At 39.3% G+C, this 23382-nt stretch overlaps 1 protein-coding gene across 3 annotated transcripts in view; it reads left to right on the plus strand.

The window, feature by feature from the left end:
• The window catches only part of MAGI1 (membrane associated guanylate kinase, WW and PDZ domain containing 1), a 617596-nt gene that overhangs the window by 365439 nt on the left and 228775 nt on the right, over window positions 1-23382 (plus strand). For all 3 annotated transcript variants that reach the window (XM_065886130.1, XM_065886131.1, XM_065886132.1), the window contains exon 2: window positions 1930-2046. In XM_065886130.1, the coding sequence (XP_065742202.1) occupies window positions 1930-2046 (117 nt within the window). The remainder of the gene's footprint in view (window positions 1-1929; window positions 2047-23382) is intronic.

Below are 23382 nucleotides of genomic sequence, written 5' to 3' on the forward strand. Positions count from 1 at the left end.
TCTATAAGTTGTGCGTTCACATGCGCGTCTGCGCATGTGTACTTGTTTTCATTTCTCTTGCATAAACAATAGTGGAATTGTTGGGTCATTTGGTTAGTGAAGGTTTAACTCTATAAGATACTGTCAAATTGTTTTCCCAAGGGAATGAAACGTTTTATACACCCACTAGCAGTATAAAAAGAGTTCCTGTTGTTTCACAGGCTTGCTCTCGCTTGATTTTGATGTTGCCATTCTGGCAGGTAGGTGCTGGGATCTCATTGTGGTGTTAATTTGCCCTTTTCTGATAACTAGTGAAATTGGATATCTTTTCATGTGCTTAATGGACAATCATATATATATATTTTTTTTTATGAACTGTCTATTCAAACCTTGTGCCCATTTTAAGGAGGGGAGGGAAGTGGGGTTTGTGTGTGTCTTCTTCATTTAAGAAATATTTGATGACTAATTAAATGTTTATTGAACGACCTGAGATTGACCTATGAATTTTTATTTTGGCCACTTGAAGCCTTACATGTACTACAACTCAAATAAAAGAGTCAAATTGGGTTTCATTAGTCTATTCTAAAATGATCAGTTAAAGCAGGGAATCTGGTTTTGAACACGATACTAAAATAAAGATCAGTAGTTTCCTCCCCTACATAGGTCATAGCATCTTCTGAACCATGGCTGTCATCCCCATGACTTGCTCTTTTTGACCATGGGAAAATTGTCATCTGAAGATGTGAGTTTTGTGGTTCACATGGATACTGCCTTGCCGCATTGTTTCTCTAATGCTAGAAATGCTCTTACCTAATTTTTATCTTGTCAAAAAATGGAAGGACAATCTTAGCCTTGTTATTTTTAGTTGTCACTGAAGCAGTTTTCTCCATTAAGAATGAATATTAGCGAGGTTGATCTATAAGCCTTCTGCTGATCCTGTAGACTATAATTTGTGTTTATAATTTTAAAAAAAAGTTTGGTTACCTTCTCCGTTCTATGATACACTTTTGTAACAATATACTTTTTTTTAGCTTTTGTTTTGTTCTGTTAACTGTAGAGAGTTAAAAAGAAATAAACACATAGACCAGCCCAGGTAACTACTGCTTAAACAGCAACAAAATTTGAAAAAATTATGTGTTTAGTGTTTATAAATCAACACAGAAAAGTAACATATATATATCTGTATCTGTCTGTGTAATGAAGAATGATGTCTCCTCCTTTATTTCCCAAACTCAAGTCCTTCTCCCTAAAGGAAACGATTGTTAAAACTTTCTGATGATTCCTTCCATTAATACATGCTCTCTCCTTTTCTTTGTTCTTCTCACACAAAAGTGGTCAGGTAGTAGGTACAATTCCACGTTTTCCTGCAGTACAAGCACATGAAGATGTAGCTTTCACAGAGTAGTTATGTGGATGAACTGTGCTTTACTTAGTTGATCCCTGGTGGTTGTTTCCAGGTTTTTGGTGTTTATTTTCTGTTATAAAAATGCTGCAGTAAACAATACTAGAGATTTGGGCAGACTTTTGCAAATATATAGGGTAAATTTATTCCAGTTGGGTCCCTGGTCAAAGAACATTTTGTAATTTGTTAGCTATTGCTAGATTGCCCTCTTTAAGGTTTCAGCCATCCACTCCATCTAATAGTGTCTGCAAGTGTCTACGACACATATTTTAAATGTAATAGCCTCATTTCAATTCTTTGTTATTTGAGCCTCCTAGTGTTATGTGAACTGGGACCTCCAAATTAATGCTGTTTCGATGCTGTTTTATCTTTATTACATTCTTGCTTGCTTTTTCCCCTGCAGAGGAAAACCTAAAGTAAGCCTTCTTGATGACTGAGGGTGGCGGACTAGAATGGCTTTGCGTGGCTTTCCCTCACACAGCTCTCAGGCTGCTCAGTCTCTAGGAAGCCCAATGGTTGATGCATTCTGTTTTATGTATTTCCTGTAGGAGGAAAGCTGAACAAGGACCTGCGACATTTTCTCAATCAGCGGTTCCAGAAAGGGTCGCCTGACCATGAGCTCCAGCAGACCATAAGAGATAACCTTTACCGCCATGCTGTGCCTTGTAAGTAGCCAGTTTGGAGCGTCTTACTGCGGGGTGGGTGGGTGGGTGAAAAGTTGAGGGGAGAACTAAGAGCTCAACAGCTGGTTCTGGGACACTTGGCAGTTTGCTCACGTAGTGACTCCGTAAGTCCAGGAAGTCATGATTGACAACGGGACATACAGTTCTGTGCCAGGTAAATTACTCGGTTTTCAAGTTCTGGCTTGAGAATGCTGGGCAAATTATTTATCCTTTGTAAGGTCCAGTTTTCACAACCGTGAAAAGGACATCTCACTCCTACTAACTTCACAGAACTGTTAGGAAGTCAAAGTCAAATGCTCGTCAAAGCATTTGTGTACAGCATGGGCGTGGTGTAAGCCTCATAAATGTTAACCATGTTTGTCATTAATGGGGTGGACCAGGCCAGAGGACTTCATACTGACCTCTGAGGAGATCCATGGGACTCTGATAGCCTCTCAGCAAAGGGAATGCCTCAGTGGACTCTCTCTTCTTCCCCACCTTTATCAGATTCATAAATCATGATTTCACATATGATTTTCTTTGAAGAAATGGTTTCCACAGATTAAAAAACCCAAAGCCCCAGACCCATTAGATCAGACCAAATCTGAGAAAGCAAGACATAAAATGTAGGGACTATGAAATCAGGGATTTTGTGGCATGGAAGGAAGAAAGGAAAGAAAGAAGGGAGGAGGGAATCAGCCTGTGGGGTAGATGAATTGGCAGCTCACTGGTCATGAGGTATTGCCATGCTCTACCAAACTACATTGCTGTACAGCTCATTATGAGGTGGGAATTCTGGGAAGACATACACTTATTTGCTTTCATTCAAAAGAAGAAGAAAGAATGATTCTGATTTTATTACTTGGGAGTTTTCTTTTCTCCTATTACCCAGTCCTTCAAAGTTTGACAGGTGTTTAGAAATATTTTTTTTTAATCAGCAAAAACAAGGAGGAATAATTTGAAGTTCAAGGTACCCTGCTTATGGCTGTGATTTGTTTGCTATGAAGATTTTCTTTAAAAAAATAATATTTTGCTAGTGATGTCCTAGAGTGCTGTTGTTTCCTCGCACTACTGCAAAATAATGAACAGAACTGATTTCAGGCATACCATGGATCTGCAAGGACTTAGACTGGAAGTCTAGATGGGAAACTTTAGCGATCAGAGTTTAGAACAGCCCTGCCTTCCTCTTCACTTTTAATAAAACCGAGGCTCCAAGAAGAAAAGACGTTGACTACAGGTAACTTGGCTCAGTGCCCCAAGGTTGCTTCTTTCTGCGGAGTGGCAGAGCTGCATTTGACAGAGAAAACATGATAATGTATTAATGTGAATCTCTGGCCCTCAGTTCTTTTAATTTTGCATCATTAGAATTGAAAACTATAATTCTAATAATATCTTAATAATAATTCCTTACACTAGGATTAATAATAAAAATTCCTAATGTCAGTCTCATGAATGAGGCAGGGATTATCTATCTATTTTTTATAGAAATAAAGAAAGAAACCAAGACACGAAGATAAGCCAATACAAACAAGGCTAAAGGTGATCAGGGCCTTACGTCATTGCCTCATCTCTGATATACTGTCCAGTTTTACTCTTAGAATATTCCTTTGAGGGTGGGATTTTTAATACCCATTTTACAGGTGAGGAAACGGAGACACAGTATGACCAAGTAACTGTCAAATCCCAGTTCCAGGGCTTTGGGACTCGTAAGCCATCCAGGGCTATTTTTGTAGCTTGACCATTGCTGCCTCTGAAGTTCTAGTACAGCAGATTGGATGCAGTTTTGCAGAATTCAGTAATTGCAGAATCATGATTGTTCTCTGTGTAATTTTTCCCCTACTCAGATTCCAATTTAAGAAATGGGGAATGAAGCAAATGAGCACACCATTTCTTGACGCATCTGTGGTGTTACTATGGTTACATTTTGGCAAGCTTTTCCATTTATTTTTGCCACTGATTTATTGGACCTGACTGTGAGCTAAATGGCTTGATTTTAAGCTTACCACTGTGTAGGAATTGGGGCAAAAATGACCTCAGCCTTTTAAAGCAGTGGAAAATCGTGTTTTGTCTTTGCTGTATAATGCCATTGGTATTGATGTTTCATTTCTATGAAACCAGTAAATCAGGAACTGAGAATGAGGAAAGGGTCTTCCTAGTAAAGAGAAAACAAGAAACATTTCATTTTATATTTCCTGCCTAAAACAGGAAGGAAATTCAGGAAGAGGTCTGTTTCTGAGTCTGGCACAGTATGTGTGTCTTTGAACATGAGTAGACCAGGGGTGACTTGGGATTCAGTTATGGGCTTGGGTAACTGGGGCCACATTTGTGTTTATTTTGATTCTTTGGCCCATGTGACTGGTAGGGCAGAACTCTGTACCAGGCTGTTGTGCTCATGGATTAGAAAGCCCTTGATTGGAGCATGGATCCTCCCAGTGGTAGTGTAACTGTGCCACAGGGAAATGAGCTCCTGTAACCTGTATTTTCCAGAACTTCCTGCTGCCAATAGTTCAGTGACTTCAGTCTTTTGAGAAGGGATGATCTCATGAACAGGTGTTTGCGAGCTGGGGTAGACTTCCTGTACATTTTAGGAGGTTCACATGTCATTAGAAATTAAGAAATAAAACCTGTTTGTTCTCAAGTTTGTTTTCATGTCATCATAGTGTAGTAGTGCCTTCTGGGCACCGTGATGGATTTTGCCGTTCAGGATTCCATTTTATCCTAATTCTTTGGCAAAGAAAATGCAGGTAATAGCATCCCTCTTTTACAGGTAAGAAAGTGAAGTAACAGATGTAACTTCCTCAAGATCTTACCAGTTCTAAATGCGACATTACTCACTTCTCGATACAGTGCTCCTTTTTTGAATTGGCTTTATTGAGATATAATTCATATATCATACAATTCACCACTCAGAGTGTTCGTCCAGTGCTATTTTTGCTATAGTTATTATTATTCTCCACTTCTCTTTTGCTTTGGTTCAAAAACATTTATTATTCCCATGGTTTGAAAAATGTCATCGTAGTTAAAATTTAATTATATTATCATTGAAAATCACTACCCCAAAAAATTTATGGCCATAAAAAGAACTAGATGCAGAATGAGTCAGCCCTGGTGTGAAATCTGAGGGCTGTTCTGTAGCTGGCTGGCCTGGTGTGGGTCGTGTAACCTCTCTGAGTCTTTTTTTACTCTTCAGTAAAATGGAACCAGAAATACCACCTCCAGCATTGTCTCACCAAGTACTGACAGCAGCCCTAAGAGATGGGTCCATTGGAGGAAACAGAGGCTCAGAGAAGTATATAGCTTGCTTAGGATCACACAGCAAACAACATGGTTAGGGTTTAATCAGTTCTCTCTCTAACTCTTTACTGGGTATAATCGACAGTCATGTGATAAGAGCAGTATACCATGGGCTACTGAGAGTGAAAGAAAAAAGAAAAAAAACATTCTCATTGCTGAATTTTTAGTTTTAGCTGTTCAAAATCATGGGGTTTTATGTCTTGGGGGTGGGGGCTAGTTAAGGCACCATATCTTACAAATAAGTATCTTCTCTGTGATTTTTATATATTTCACTGGTGTGTACAGTAGAATTTTAATAACTGCCTAATGATTATTCAGCTTTAAAAAAATCACTACAGGATTCTTTTGGGATATCTCAGTTTATCTTATTTTTCATTAGATCTTTTTTTGTATACACATGAAAAACCACCTTAAGATAGATGGATTTGAAATGCATGTAAACGTCATTGGTGTTGCTCACTTCTCTCATTTCTCAGAATCATCTGGATACTATTCCTGTCTCCTGCCCCCTCAAATTCTGATTATATTCCCAACCTGCTCCCCCTCAATTCTTTAGTCATACAAACTTCGTCCATTGCTCGAATACACCTGGTATCTTCTTGTAACTGGGTATAAATTATTACCTCTTATCTCTCCATCTTTCCATCTAACCAGTTCATAGCCTTCTTGTAAGCTTTAGCCTAGAGGCCACTTCCTCCAGAAAGGCCTCCATAGATTGGCCTATTGCCTTCCTCACTGCTCCCACAGCGCCCTCTCTGACCCCCTTCCACCGCATACACGCCTGCTGCGTGTCTGTCTGTCCTGTTAGAATCTAAGTTTTCTGAGGTCAGAGACTGGATCTACCTCAGTGACTAGCCCACACCTAGCTTAGTGCCTAGACCATGGGATAAATATCTGTTGAATGAATGATCAGATGAAGAAATGGATAAAGACACTTGTTGTTTTTCTTGTTTTATTGTTTTCTCTTGATTACCTAACATTTGGGAGAAACAGCAGAGCTGCTCTTACTATAAAGTTCTCAGAATAAAGGGCAGCTCAGAGCTTTGAGCTCTGAAATGGCTGATGAGGACCAACTGATTACTTGGCTGGGAATCCCAACCCAGAGGAAAAAAATCAAGGCTCCCAGTGAGCTTGGAACTAGAGTGCGCATTCACAGCTCCTAATTACAGTCTAGATATCGCTGTACCTCCTGCACTGATAGGCTTCCTGCTTTATGACTTCTTGTCCTAGCTGATGTGACAACATCTGAGATTCTTGCTTTGGAACGGCTGATTTGCCCATGAAGATAAATGCATTACCTGACAGGGCTTTTCATTTACTCTACTGCTGCTGTCAAAATGAGATACAGCTAATCCAGGAGTCCTGGGGCTCCGGAATATTGAACCAAACCCCTCTTGTTCCTTCTCCCTTCTCTGGGCTTAACAGCGATGGAACGCATCTTTCTTTTCAAGCAGAGGTCATCTGAAAGAGGAAAGGATAAGTCAGTTTTGTTCTGTAGATTAACAAGTTGTTGATCAAGGCTCTCCCTAATACCAAGATCATTATAATCTGTGGAAGAGGCACTGATCATTGATTTAAAGGAGTTTACAAAGGGATTAAATGTGTTTGATCTCCAAGACCATTTAAATCTGATGCAGTAAACATGGGTGATCCTGGTCTTCATTTGTAGAAGTGCGATATTCTAATGGGCATGTTAGCATTTGCTAACCAACAGTTGGCGTTGTTTATTATTTTTGAATGTGACTGTGATGTCAGGACCATAAATTACCTTTGGTATTATTTGAATGTATTAGTTTCTCTTAACCATAGCTGTTTCTAGTTCTGCTTGCCTAGAACCAACTCATTCTACAATTAGAGCTCATGATATGAACTAAACCAGTATGTCAGCAAGAGGCCAGGCTAAAGAACTGGGTTTTGGAACATTGCTTCTTTCGTAGAATGTGCATCTCTGTGTTCAGGTTGTGTTTGACCTGAGTGGAAGGCTTCAGGTTGTCATACATGAAGTAGACAGTTCTATTAGCATCCCCAGGACTGATCAGATGAAAGTCACTGGAAGCTTTCTCACTGTGGCTATTGCCCTTGTCCTCTTAGGAGAGTTAAGTGCTGTCTAATATGAAAGGATCACTTTAGTCTTTACCAAGCCTAGTCTTGTTGCAGAACTCTGACTAGTAACAATAATAACAGCTCTCCAGGTTTTGGACTCCTACTGTGTACCAGGTACCCTGCCATGATGCTTGTACATAGGTCATCTCTCACTCTGGCCTCATGGAGGCCACACAGACTATTAAAGGTCTAAACTCAAACTCGTTGGACTCTTAAACCCTCCCCGTTTTCTATTCAATTGCAAATGTTTGTTGCCCATAATAAGAGTGTATGTCCCTCATCCCTTCTCCATCAGTTCTCAACTCTTTCTCTCGCCTTCCCTTTAACCCATCAGTACTGTATTCTCCCATGTGCCCCCAGCCAGTCTGTGGTCTGGGGACTCCTCTTATCCACCCTTACTGCCTACACCTGACCTTTCCTTCCTTCTCCATCAAGTCTTACTTGTTCTACGTTGGTGTCCCATTGGCTGTCCTCTAAGATGCCAAGAACTAGAATAAAGAAGTGAATTGTTCATATTATGGTATAGGGTTCTCTATCCTACATAATACATATATTTTAACAGATAACTTTAAATGTGGCGCTGCTAGAACGACCCTATGAGATGGGGGATGTTCTGGCAACAAGGCAGATTCATAGGTAGGGATGAATTCTTATGGTTTTGACTTGGTTTTGTACTTTTTCTAGTGCTGAACACAGTATAGTATACATAGAAAACATTTTAAGCACAAGATTGTCTATGTCAAAGGACTTTCCCCCTCTGCTTGCTGTTTCACTGCTCAGACCTAGTTTCCTGTTCCACCGAGTTTAAGCTGAGAAAGTAACACAATAATCTAGGCAAGGAGTTTTGTGCCAAATTAAAAAATAATGGGGGCTTCCCTGGTGGCGCAGTGGTTGGGAGTCCGCCTGCCAATGCAGGGGACGCGGGTTCGTGCCCCGGTCTGGGAAGATCCCACATACCGTGGAGCGGCTGGGCCCGTGAGCCATGGCCACTGAGCCTGCACGTCCGGAGCCTGTGCTCCGCGGCAGGAGAGGCCACAACAGTGAGAGGCCCGCGTACCACAAAAAAAAAAAAATAATGGGAGCACTTCCGTGGTGGCACAGTGGTTAAGAATCCGCCCGCAATGCAGGGGACATAGGTTCGATCCCTGGTCTGGAAGATCCCACATGCCGCGGAGCAGCTAAGCCCGTGTGCCGCGACTACTGAGCCTGTGCTCTAGGGCCCGTGTGCCACAACTACTGAGCCCACGTGCTACAGCTAATGAAGCCCATGCTGCTAGAGCCTGTGCTCCGCAGCAAGAGAAGCCACCGCAGTGAGAAGCCCATGCACCACGAGGAAGAGTAGCCCCCGCTTGCCACAACTAGAGAAAGCCTGTGCACAGCAACAAAGACCCAGTGCAGCCAAAAAGAAACCCAACACCAAATGAGGCTAAATATGATAAAATATATTTAAATTCTTAAAAAAAAATAATGGGATTAGAAAAAAAAAACCTTTTTGTTTAGATGTGATCTGGAGTTAGAGTTTGGGCTCTGATAACTCTTAACAAATTTTCATCCACTTCAATGTCTGCTGGGGCATGGAAATATCACGAGGGAAGCAGGACGATCCTTTGTTTTCTGATAACAACCATCTCATAAATGCCAGGAGCACACCACTTCTCATTTCTGTAGTGCCCCTCAGGGAACATTGAAACCATTAGTGTGGGAATCTCTTCTTACTTCTCACCAAGGGAGGAGACAGTTATCCCATCAGTGAGTTCCTGAGAAGGACTTAGACATTCCTGATTTAAACATTGTCTCTTCTCCTTGGGGCTAGATCATGAGATGTGTTGGGCTTTCTGGTATGGCAGACTGGAGTGGCTGGCAGGCTCTACCCCTTACCAGCGTTGTTGACTTGTGTTTTCTGGGACTCTGTTGTCTCATTACCTGTATTGATGTTTCTGAGGTACCCAAGGCCCCAGCAGTGATCATGGCACTTCATAGGTCCTCTATTTAAAGGTCCTGTATGTATATGTTTTTTGTTTTGTTTTGTTTTCAGCCGAGCCGCACAGCTTGCAGGATCTCAATTCCCTGACCAGGGATTGAACCCATGCTCTCTGCAGTGAAAGCGCCGAGCCCTAACCATTGGACTGCCAGGGAATTCCCAAACGTCATCCTCTCTGTAGACCAGTCTTCTTTCTTCTGTACCCCCTTTCCCTCCCCTTTCTAACATGACTCCTCAAGTCCAGCATTCTCCCTTTTTTCTTTCAAGTTCTCTTTAGACTTTGGGCCTTATATATATGATTCTCCTTTTTATGATTTTTATGATTTATATAATTCTTTTAGGGGGGGCAAGCTAAGTTAAAAAAATGATTTTCCAACATTTCTTGAGTAACAACCCAACACTAGATGCTAGGTGAGAACATAGTGAAGATTAATAATTGGCTCATTTAGCCAATAATAGGCATGCTTGAAATAGCACATTCTCCGCATATTCCCAGCATCAGCTGATCCCCCAATGTTCTTTTTTCTTTGTATTTCTTATTGTATGTTGTTAACCCTAATTGCCATTGTATATTTGCTGAGTGGATGGAGTCATATTGGAAAAAAAAAAAAAGGAAAGAAAAACTATGTGGACTTGATTTATATGTGTCTGCTAATACACTCATGTAAACATGGTTTGGGTGGTGTTCTTTATTCTAAGGTTCTCAGGGGTGTGGAACGAGGCAGAGCTATAGGAGTTTAGATTTAAGTTTAATTAGAGTTGATGTCATTTATAATCTTCTTATGAAAATATGTTAGACCAGCCTTATTGTTTAATAACATCTGTCGTTAACCGAGTGCTTACTATATGTACCAGGTACTGTGCTCAGTGATTTACAAGTTTTGTCTCTTTTAACCTTCACCAGACTCTGAGAGGCATAATGTTATCACCCCTATATTAGGAGCGTGGCAATTGAGGGTTGAGGAGCTTAGAAGTGTGTTGTTCAAGATGAGCAGTTTAATAATGATGGAACCCAGATGATTCAAACCCAGTTCTCACCTCCCCCGAGAGTCCATGCTCTTGGTTTATATCTCTGGGTTCAGTCAGCTTAAGGACCATTTTTTAAATTAATGTTTTGAATTTGAAAAAGAGGCTTCTATTAATAACATATGGATTAGTCCTTGGCTGGGTGTAGGATACTAATATATCTATTTGGCAGCCATGTTAATTTATTAAATTGCTTTATAATTTTAGCTGACATTTTTCGTCAAGAGTTGTTGCAATTATAAAGCAATTTCCACAGCAATTTATGTAGGGACCGAGAAGTTTCATAGTACCCTTACCATCTATTATTTATTTTAAGAAAAGTTTTTACCAAATTTTAGTAATTTTAGATTTAGTAAGAATTATTTAAGTCAAGAGAATGAAATGCAATACGTTTTTAAAGAAATCTTGTATCAAATGTGTTTAATAAAACTACGTACACATAAAATTTCTGGCTTCTCTAGTGGATAATGTGCATTTATGCTGAGATCCAACTAAGAACACTTCACCAGTTATGCTCTGATGGGCTTACCTAAACTCCATATGAAATGAGTTACCCAAAATGATTACCTTAAATTTAAACAACAAGAAAATGTCACTTGTGTTAGTTCAACCATAATATGAATAAAGTAGACTTATTAACCACTCAGTGACATTTTTTCGTCTTGCATTGAAATGAACTAATTATACATCTCTATTTTGAGGAAATATACTCTAATGTATTTAGGGATAAAGGGCCATGGTGAATGCAACTTACTCTCAAATGGCTATAAAACATTAAAAATGGTTTAAAATTTGTACTATTCTTATTCTTGCAACTTTCTGTAAATTTGAAATTATTTCCAAATAAAGTGTTTTAAAGTAAACCCATATCAAAAAATTTTTTTAAAAAGCAACCAGTATAGTTTTGGGAAAGGGGGATTTTATGTGAACGTTATGTTTTTGATTTTCCCCCTTATTAATATTAATGTGTTTTTAGCCTAGAATTGAGATTTTGTTAGTACTTTGATAGATCTTGTTTGTTAAACTATAGCAGGACTAGCCTGAAAGACATCGTGCATACATTAAAACAAAAATCTAACACCTATGGAATACCAAGTACATGCTAAGTGTTTTAATTATGGTTTCTCGTTTAATACTGTAACTGTTATTTTCACTTACAGATGAGGAAACTGAGGCTTAGTAAGATTAATGACTTGTCTTAAAATTGTGGAATGGAACTGGAGCTCAGGCACTCAACATGGATACTAAAGCTACCACTAGTAACCACCACATTTTCTTTGCTCAGACTGTGTGTACATCTGTGTGTATAGATACATATACACCTACTGAATACATCTTAGAAAATAAATAAGGAACGCTTTTTTATTTTTTTTGCCGCGCCGCCCGGCATGCGGGATTTTAGATCGAACCCATGTCCCCTACATTGGGAGTGTGGAGTCTTAACCACCTTACTGCCAGGGAAGTCCCAGAAACAATATTTAAATGGATCCTAAATATCTGCTAATGGGATTCTAGATGAATATAAGAGTATAATAATCATCATTAAAATTGTTAACATACGTTGAGCACTTGGCATGTGCTAGGTTTTATTCTATATTAGTGTAATAACTCATTTAATCCCCACAATGGTCTTGTAGGTATGTGCTATTACTCTCCACATTCAGGGAAACCGAGGAATAAAAAGATTAAATAACTTGCTCAAGATGTCACAGCGGATATGTGGTAGAGCTGTGTTGTCTTGTTCTAGAAATTTCCCTCTTAGCCAGTGGCTCATATTGCCTATTATTTATAGCTGTAGAGAACATTTAAATTAAAAAAAAGGAAAAATAATCAGTAATTAAACATACTCCTTTTGGGGGGAGGGGGAGGAGATACCTTTTGTTATGCTTTTGAAGATAATTTCATCTTAGTCTTAGATCCCATCAGAGCCACCACATTATACAAATCCAGGGGGCACTATTCAGTTCGTAATGTATGTGAATGGCGCCCTTGGTGGTGGACAGCACCCTGACTGCCTGGTTTTATGCAGTGGCTGAGTTCCGGTAGTAGATACTTAGCTAGCCTGCAAGATAGAACCAAATTGCCATTCATTTGGGAGGTATTTGTCTGTCATGTGAAGTGGTACCTTACTCCAATGAGGATAATATCCACTGGATACTTGAACACCAGAAGCCTAATCCAGTCTAGTTACAAGATCTCTCCATTCTTAATTAAGCTAATTAAAGGTTTGAGACGTACTAGAATTGGATCTTTTGGGGTACTAAGTGTTATTTCTTTCGTTTACCCTTCTTTCTTACCTTTCTTTCTTTACCCTTTTTTCTTACCTTTCTTTCTTTACCCTTACCTTTCTTTCTACTCACCCAGCCATTCTCCATTTATTCCATTTATCTGTCCATTTAACAAACACATATTGAATACCACTGTGAGCAGGTCACAGTAATAGAGGCTCAACTTTTAGGGGTAAACTGGTTACCTTTCCTGCTCTCGGGGAGTTTATAGTATAGTAGGCAACCACTATAACTAACAAGAGGCAGGTATAAGAGAGTAAGGTAAATCCCACAGTAGGGTAAGCCCAGGACTATATGACATACAAGGACAGGCACCAAGCTCAGTCTTGAGACCAGTGAATCAATGTGACTAGGAAGTGAAATAAAAAAGAGAGACAAAAGGAAAAACAGCGGAACCTCTTTCCTAGGGAGAATCAGGAAACATCTACTCATGTAACCATGGGCAAATGACTCTATTGAACATCTCTAGGCTTAATTCCTCTTTAAAAAGGAGTCTTTATTAGGGGTATAATAGACCCATTAAGCATCTTAATATCCCAGGGCCAGTCTGAAGATAATGTAATCCTTTGCACAGTGCTCTCTCCTTATGACTCCTCAAGAATAGACCACTCATGTTTTTGAGTCTTCTGACATATTTAAAGACAACAACAGCAAAAACCAGTGCTACAGCAAAAGATAGGACATGGTTTTAATGTTTGCAGTTAATTAATACTTTTAACATACACATAGCAATGCAGTATAATTGTGCTGTTCATCAATTGCAAGATGTATAAAGCATTAACTCAAGGTACTCTAAAGGCAGTATAGTCTGATAATAGACCCCAAGTGCAAATACTTATCATTCCTTTTAGTGTATCTTTGTAACTGTAGACATAACTTTATTTGACCATAACAAAAGTCTAAATTTAAGGCTCTTCATGAATAGGAGACCTGGGTCAAAGATCTTCTTGCCCCTTCCCCTCCTCGGCAACCTCAGTAGGTATGGGATGCTACGAGATGACTCTTTGGACCAAGGTTTGGCTCTTTCAGATCCAGGTTCAGTTGCTTGTTAATGGAAGAAGCCAAAGTAGGGTAAGTAACAGTCATCCAAGGACTATCTAAGCAGCACGATGGGCCCTTCAGAACCCCAGTTGTACCAGGGCTCAGCCTTCTCATTGATTGTATTTCTCACACTCCTGAAGGAGAACATTTAATTCCTTGGACCATTTCTTTGGAGGTTGCCACATTTCTAGTTGGGACTTCTCTCCTCCCCTGACCTCCCTATTAGAAGTGAGGCCATACTATCCTCTTAAGTGCTTTGCTTTGAAAAGTGAGACAGAATTTGGTTATACTAGAAATGAAGTCATTTTCAAGGTCAGCCAGCTTGAAAGATTTATTCCTTTGGCTTTCTAATTGTAGTTGCAGTACATAAATGAACTTGACATTTTTCTCCTTTCCTGTCTCATAAGATAGGGTCATTACAAACAGACCTTACAGGATTGTCAGAAGTTACAACTTCTGTATTCTTAGTTTTCATCATCACCTGATTTGAGGGATGCACATTCCTTATTTCCGTCTCTAAATGGTTTTGCTCAGTGTCAACATCATTTAATTAGTGATGTGGGCGGGGGAAGCACATCTATTTCACAGGAATTTTGAAAAAAATGTTGCCTAAGTTGTAGATAAAATATTCTCTAGATATATGACTTGAGAATGAGACATCCTATAAAACCATCAGATGAACGGAAATTTGGTGTGAGTTCTGATGGTTTGGTGCGTGACTATAAAGAAGTCTGAGAATCTACATGTTTTTGCCCCAGTGGAAAATTTGTGGCTAATATAGATTGTGTTGAATTTCAGGTTTGCTGCTTAATCTAGTCCTCACATAGGCTACCTGCTAAAAGGTTGGCATTCAGCATCCTTCATTAGGCTAGAATCAGACACCCCATGCAAATCCACCACCGTCTGGTATCCTTTGGGGGAATTTTGTACCTTCTCACTGTAGATATGGATGATTTACAAACTGAGAAGCAAACTGTCAGATACAACTAAAAAATAGGGTATCTTTAGGGAACATGGAGTAGTTGAAAACAATAACTTGTTGATACAATTCTTGCTGTTTTTTTTTCTGAATTCATGTTGTATGTGTTAGGGGCCTGGCCTGGCATGGCACATCAGCCTTTCTCCTTTCCTCTGTTCTTTCCTCCCTCCCACTGTCCTTCCCTCCTTCAATTTCTTACCCCGTCTCTCTTTTTTTCCTTTCCTTACACCACAGACTGGTCCATTTCTTCCCCTTGTTCCAGACTCTGGCAGTAGAGCACAACACTCACTGACCATTAAAGGAGCTAGGTGTATTTGGGTTCTAACAGAGACCTTAAAAAAAAAAAGTTAAGGTAGAAAATAAATAAAACACATATAATAAGTCACGTAAGTCTTAAGTGCATAGCTTGATGAATTTTTACATCCATGTGCACACCCACATGTCTCTCTCTCACACACACACACACACACACACACACACATACACACATATGTAACCATTACCGAGATCAATATACAGAACACTGAGTGTTCCAGCAGGCTCACTTGTGTCTCCTCCCATTGAGCACTTCTCCTCTCTCCCAGAGGTAATCATGATTCTGACTTACCCCCCTAGACTATTTTGCCTGCTCTTGAGTTTCATATAAATACAGTATGTATTATTTTGTTCTAACTTCTTTGTCATCCACATTGCTTGCATGTAGCAGTAGTTTGATTTTTTGTTGTGCTGTCTAGTCTCACATTATATGAATGTACCACCATCTTTATCCATTCTTCTGTTGACTTAAACTGTCTCCAGTTTTTAGCTACTGCTGGGAACTTTATTTCTTTTTTAAAAATTAATTAATTAATTATTTTATTTATGGCCGCATTGGGTCTTTGTTGCTGCGCGCGGGATTTCTCTAGTTGCAGTGAGTGGGGGCCACTCCTCGCTGCGGTGCACGGGCTTCTCACTGTGGTGACGTCTCTTGTTGCGGAGCACCGGCTCTAGGCGCGCGGGCCTCAGCAGTTGTGGCTCATGGGCTCCAGAGCGCAGGCTCAGTAGTTGTGGTGCACAGGCCCAGTTGCTCCGCGGCATGTGGGATCCTCCCGGACCAGGGCTCGAACCCGTGTCCCCTGCATTGGCAGGCGGATTCTTAACTACTGCGCCACCAAGAAAGTCCTGGGAGCTTTCTTATATAAGTGGATGTGTGCACTCATTTCCTACCTAGGATTGTTGGTTCCCTGTGTAGGCATATGTAGGCATAAGCGGCTCAGCTACAACAGATATTGCCAAACAGATTCCAAAGTGATTGTACCAACTTGCACTAGTACCTACATGCGTGAGAGTTCCAGTTGTTTCTTGTCCTCACCAACATTTGCTATTGTCAGCCTTTCCAACGTTTTGTCATCCTGGTGGATATGCTGTGGTATCTCATTATGATTTGAATTTGCATTTTTTCTGATGTAGAATATTGAGCACCTTTTCAAATGTTTATTGTCTATTTGGAGAGTTTTTTTGTGTGAAATACCTGTTGAAATCTTTTCCCATTTTTCTTTTTAATTGGGTAGTTTGTCTTTTTCTTGCTGATTTGTAGAAACAGCTGGGTTTTAATCCTGACTCTGCTTCTTATTAATGGTGCTCGGGCAGGTTGCCTCACCGTTTTGAGCTGCATGTATAGGATGGGTCCAGTAATACCTGTTTTATAGGTTGTGGTGAGGATAACTTGAAGAAGTGGATGTTAATGACTAGCTGTGGTTCCAAGCACAGAGAAGGCATGGGTGACTAGTATCTAAATTGAGAAAAAAATCTATTCTAATGTCAGATGAGCAGCCCATTAAGATATTTTAATATATTTCTTTCTCTTTCCCAATGTCCTTTTTTCTTTTTTATATTAGCAGCACAAAAGGAAAGACAATGGCCATATGCATAATACATAGTAGGCCAAAGTGACTGATCTCTTACAAAGGATCACTAGAAGTCTTATCTATTCTCCTAAGAATTTTGTGCTTGCAACTGGGACAAATGAGAACCAGAAGAGAGTTTCTGAAAAGAAGAGAATAAGATAAAATGCAGATGTAGGACCCAATTAAAGAAATCTGCCTGCCCTGGGTAGTGGTGGGAAGCATGTCTTTTATTTCCTCTTTCTTCTTTGTCAGCCAGCTTCTTGAGACTTCGTTTCCTCATTTTCAAAATAGGAGTAACAATTACTTCCTTAAAAGGTTGTCAGGAGGCCTGGCACAATCTTGGTCTCCTGTAACCACTTCACATCTGGAGGATTCTGGGATGGGTCACGGTCATGGTGATAGTGCTAGCCGTGATAGGATGGTGGTGATGGTGTTGAAGATGCTGAATGGACCACTTCTGTTAGGAGGCTTGTTGCCAGCCCAAGTGTATAGCTGTTTCAGGGGCGGAGGCAATGGCTGTTTCAGGGAGTAGTGTGAGCTGCAGCGTGAGGTGGGAAGGCCAGAAGGGGAGAGAGTCCTCTACTGTGGGAGCACCCAGCACAGGATGCCCATTTGTACCCCAGATTCGTGTGTGTTGGAGTTGATATGGGCTTCCCAAAGCATATTCCTGTGATGCATTATATATTCCTAAAATACGTAGAAATCAGAAGAGGAAACATATCCTAGTGACACAGGCAGTTACTGAAACTCGCCTTGAGCACCCGTATCAGCAGTGACCGGAAACTGGTTTGTAGGGAACTTCCTGGAAAAGCAGCCTCCTTTCAGACTGCTGAGAGGCACAGGGTGTGACTGCTGAGTAAACACGGGCTTCGGATGTGGACAGGACTAGGTTTGACAAACAGCCCCTCCATTCTCTGGCTCTGTGATCTCGGATAAATTACTTCCCGGAGGTTTCCTAATTTATAAAATGGGGACAGTAGTACCATCCCAATAGAATTGTGGTGAGAGTTGAGTGACATAATCCATAAGAAGCACCAAGAGAGGCCCTGGCAGGTAACAGGTGCTCAAACTGCAGAAATATATCCATGTATCTGATGAGTCACTGTGCACACTCTATTTCCATGACAACTGTTTAGTGAGCAGAGTGGAGTGATGCAGAGGAGGAGAGGGTCTTTCCATGTAACCAGGAACACTTGCTAGACCTTATCTCTGGGTTGTGGATGAATATGGGCTTTCTTGCAGGATTTGGCCTCTGTAATTCTTCCACTACAACGTTTAGTGTTAGAGCAGTTACAGTTGAGATAAGTCTGCTGTGTGACTCAGGCACGATCAAGGCCGAGTTGGACTATTTATAATTTACTAACATAAAGCCCACTGATAGGCACATTCAAATGGTGCATGCTGTAGGCTTAACTCATTCTGTCTTCCTCATTAACTCTGATCTGCTGAAAGCCCTTCAGCACACCCTAAAGGTAGGATAGGATAGGCCAACTGGAAAGGACTAGTTGGCCCCCATGGGCGAATTTTTCTTTTATTGTCAGCTCTTGGGCTCTCTATCCCTGAGTCTTTGCATATCTGCAAGAAGATAAGCACTCCCTACAGTGGTGCCCCGCCCCCAAGAAGCACACTTGCCTTTCACATCACACTCCCTGGCAAATATCAAATCTGTGTTTCATGCCCCCTTTACTTACTTATTGTGACAGATGTATTCAGAATCTCATTTGGCTGGTACATGAGTATAGTGACAAGTTCTAACATTCATATGGTGAATATACTGTTGGGAGTCCTAATTTGTGTCCTGAAGGCAGCAGGAGTCAAAAGACACAAAGATGATACTGTAGGTTCAATGTTAAGTTGCACAGCTTCAAGGAGGGAGGGGTGTGGTCTTGTAAAACAGGTCATTTGTAGACAGATATGGTCATACAAATGTAAAGAGTCAATTTTGAGAGCATCCCTTGTGCAATCAAAGTCTGAGGTTCCTGGAACTTTGATGGTGCATTGCAGGATCATTCTTCTTCTTTAGGTATCTTAAATTGCATATTTGCATTGCATGAGCCATTTTCGGCTGTAATAGCTGGAAGCTTGCTTTTTCTGCATTTTCTTGGAAAACCTGTAGAAAAAGCTCATTTGTGTTCCATCCAAGAAGATGGTCATCTTTCACACCTTGAAGAGAAGTAATGCTAGAATTGTGGCACTTGAAGGTAAATGTTCCATGTCTGCCCTATTTCCGTTTCTTGTTGAAGAAAGCCATAAGGATTCTGTTGATTTCCCATTTGCTGTTTGATCCCCCTGTTGACTTACAAAAGCCAGAGAATTGTCAATGGAGTTGTTTCTTCATAAAGGGGTCTCTTCCTCACACTTCCGTGGCAACTCAAGTTAAAATCCAGCTGGAAAATACTATCTCAAGCTGATATATATATTTTTAATGGTGGAAATCAAAGGTTATTATAAGGAAAATACCCATCTCTTTGGGTATATAAATACCCAAAGCTAAGTGATACGTCATTTATCTTTGACATATGAAAGTCATTATCTTCCGTAAGTCATGAAAAAACATGAACAATAGAAACTCCAATATCACTCTTCTCTTACATGTTGATCTTATTATATTCAGGCCCTTTGGTCACTTTAAAAAGCATCAGATATAAGGAGACACTTCTGTTTTCCTTCCTAACACTATTTTCCTTAATAACCAAAATATTTGTTATTTCTTATAATCATTATAAACTTATGTCCGTATCTAACTAGACATCATTTTCCAGACAGAACTTGGCTGCAGAATGTAAACAACACAGATTAACTTATTATCATTTGAAGAGCGTTTTTCATTTTTATCAGTATCTCCCTTGGTCTGTTAGCACTATTATTTCTTGATTCTCAGAAAGTAAGAAATCAATAATTTTTTCTGCATTTGGCTGTTGTTGAACATAGATGTAGATGTTTAATGTGGTAGTTTTCTTTTTTCCTGGAAAGCTGTTAATTCATAGATGTATCTTAAAATTAATGACATCTTAGAACTGAGAAAATTTTGGTGTTATAGAAATTACCCGGCTACCGCTTTAGTTCCTTAGGAATTTTGCCTACAATTAGAATAAATCGCCATTTGGTGGCAATAATACTTCCCTCTTATCTACCCTCCATGGTTCACTCAATGGCATGGAAAATTTAGTCCAGGTCTCCAGTGAACACCTTAATTTTTTTCATTCCAAATTAATTTTTCTCTTATGTAAGCAATACATACCCATTTTTCATTAAAAACAAAAGCATCACAATAAATTTTAATATCCTGTTAACCATCCCACCCTCATACTGTTTTCATTTGTCTTCCCCAAAGGTGACCATAGATTGCCATTTAAAATTATTCCTCTGGGATATTTTTCTAATCATTCATAAATATATATATGAATCCACAGAAAATGGATAATATATAGTAGAGCGAGAGTGTGTGTGTTTGGTTTACATAAAGGGTACCACAGTCTTCTTTGAAAGTCTTGGTAAAATCTGTCTGTAAAGCATCCTGGCCTGGGACATGATTTTTTCTTTATGAAAGCTAGGAAAAGGGGGTGAGGAGATAATTCTTTAACTTCATTTCATTTTGGTTACAGTCATTGCTCTACTCAGGACTCCTACTGCTTCTTGAGGTAGTTCCATTAATTTATTGCCCTCAAAAATGATCTATTCTAACTAGACTTTGAAATTAACTGGTATAAAGCTGTACATGGTATTCTCTGATACATGAAAATAAATCTCATGTATTTTTAATGCCAGCTTTTTTGCTCTAAAGTTGATTTATTTTGTGATTTCTCCCCACCCTCCCCAACCCAGGGTCTTATTTGCCAAAGGCTTTTCAGTTTGATTGGTCCTGTCATAAAAACAGCTTTTTCTCCTGATTTTTTTCTCTATTGCCTACAGTTACCTGTCTATAATTCTACCTTAATTTCACTATTCCCTTTTTCTACATTTTAAAAACAACTTCATGGAAATTTAATTCACATAGTGTACCATTCACACCATTCTCAAAAATTCAGGGTTCTTTAGTATATTCACAATCTAATTTTAGATGTGTTTTATCTCCCTCCAAAAGAATCCTAGACTCATTAACAGTTACGCGCCATTTCCTCCCAAATCCCATAGCTTCAGGAAACTACTAATCTATTCTCTGTCTATAAATTTGCCTGTTCTGGACATTTCATATCAATGAAATCATACAGTATGTAGCATTTTGTGTCTGGTTTCTTTAACTTAGCATAATGTTTTCAAGGTTCATCCAAGTTGCAGCATGTATCAGTACTTCATTCCTTTTTATTGCTGAGTACTCTATTGTATGGACAGACCGCATTTATTAATTCATTTGTTAGTTGATGGACATTTGGTTTGTTTCCACTTTGGGCTATTATGAATAATGTTGCTAGCAACATTCATGTACAAGTTTTTGTGTAAAGGTATGTCTTCATTTCTCTTGGCTGTAGATCTAGGAGTAGAGTTTCTGGGTCCTCACCAATACTTTTTAATGATGGCCATCCTAGTGAGTATGAAGTGGTATCTCATTTTGGGTTTGATTGGCATTTCCCTAATGACTAATGATGTTGCACTTCTCATTTGCTTATTGGCCACCTGTGTATTGTCTTCGGAGAAATGTCTGTCCAAGTACTGTGCCCATTTTTTAATTGTGTTATTTGTCTTTTTGTTGTTGAGTTGTAGGGGTTCTTTATATAGTCTAGATGCAAGTCCCTCATCAGGTATGTGATTTACAAATATTCTCTCCCATCCTGTGGATTGTCATTTCACATTATTGGTAATATTGTTTTCAGCACAAAACTTTTTGATTTTAATGTAGTATAACGTACCTATTTTTCCTTCTGTTGCTTGTGCCTTGGTGTCGTTGTCTAACCCAAATTTACTCCTATGTTTTCTTCTAAGAGTTCTATAGTTTTAGATGTTACTTTTGGACCGGTGATCCATTTTGAGTTACTTTGTATGTACGGTATGAGGTAGGTTTCTAACTTGATTCATTTGTATGTGCATATCCAGTTGTGTCAGAACTATTTGTTGAATTTTCTTTCGTGTTTTAAAAAATTCATTTCATTTTTATTTTTATAGCTTCATGAATAGAAAGCATAAGTCATTAATTTTCTGTCTCTCCTGTTCGCTAATAAATGCATTCAAGGCTATAATTCCCTTCTGTGTAGGAATCTAGGTCTATCCCACAGATTTTATTATTATTATTGATAATTTTTCCTTCTTTTTCTGTTAATTTCTGTTTTTATTGCATTTTACTCCATGAAGGTGGCCTGTATTATGTCACATAATAAAATTGAATATAATTTTATCCAAAGGACATTTCTCTTTAAAAATACCTATAAAGTCTTTTTTTTCAACCCTATAGATGTATTATACTTCCTTTTACACCCAACAGTGCTCTGTACTTGGTATGTGCTAATACATATTGAAGGGAAGACATATGCAGAGCAAGCCTTTAGAGGAAATCCACACCTAAATGTTAGAAATGATTGATGTGATAGTAATAACTAACACTTACTGAGTACTTTTCTCTGTGCCAGGCACTCATGTAAGTACGTTGCCCAGTATTTACTCGCTTAGTCTTCATAACAATCCTATGAGGCAGGAACTCTTTATTCCCATTTTACAGGTGAGAAAGTGGAGGTGTAGCAAGGTGGAGTCTCTTAGCCAATGATTCACATCAAGAGAGAGCCAGAGGGGTGGGTTTTGAACGCAGCTAGGGTGGCGCGAAATGCCACTGTGAAAACTACTACATTCTGTTGCCTCCCAAGTGGTCACTTTTCCACAACATTTAATTGGTCTGATTCCTAGTCATTTCTGTAATTGCTTTGAACACAGTCAGTCAAGGAAATTCTTGGCCCTTTTCTTTCAGTTGTTTGTTAAATAGTGTTGTAAAGAAGTGTCTACACTTTGCTGCCACTCTAAACTGTGCCCTCAAGACACTGCATAGCTCGACCTTAAGGTTTAGAAGTCAGACACCCAGGAAGGAAGGTTAGCCCAGGATCTTACTGATTTTCATTTTTTGTGTGTGACAAAAGAAAATTCAGAAGAAATGCAATTAAGCATCTCTCCTGGCTTAGGCTGAAGACCACACAAGCTCAGCGAGTCTCAGTTTTTGAGATCAAGTATCTACACTGATTAAAAACCAAGTAGATTTTCATGGAATCTTTTCATTGTGCCTCACTTATACATAGAGAAACCTGGTCTCTGGAGCTCTAGTTGAAAATAGTTTGTTATTGTTAGGCGTATTTCCAAACCAAATTAGGGCTATTTTTCTCCCCTTATTGAAGATTGGAAAGCTACATCCTTGAATACTTATTGAATAAAAGTTCCCTTCTTTCTTTCATAAAGAGAATGGCTTTTATATTTTTGTTCCCATCGGTGCAGTCTCTAAGCAGATTCCTAGCAAAAGAGCAATTTAATTTTTCTGCACAATCATTTTCTTGTGGAAAACTAATAACACACAAATTCCATTTTTCAGCATTAGGTTGTAGCTAAAGGCTTTTGAGAGTTTTATGTGGAATCAGCTTTCCTTTTTCTTTCTTCTTTTTTGATGATGATCGAGAGGGGAAATGATGTAAATGTTCACATGTATTATGTACATGGTTGATAAAGAAACCAACCCCTTAAGTTTTTATTGTTTCTCGCAAACCAAAAATGTAAGCTAATACTTTGCATTCAGCTCTCAAGGCCTTTCCATCTTCCTAAAAGTAGATGTGA

The sequence above is a fragment of the Phocoena phocoena genome, chromosome 10 (assembly GCF_963924675.1).
Source record: "Phocoena phocoena chromosome 10, mPhoPho1.1, whole genome shotgun sequence".
In the NCBI taxonomy this organism is placed as follows: Eukaryota; Metazoa; Chordata; class Mammalia; order Artiodactyla; family Phocoenidae; genus Phocoena; species Phocoena phocoena.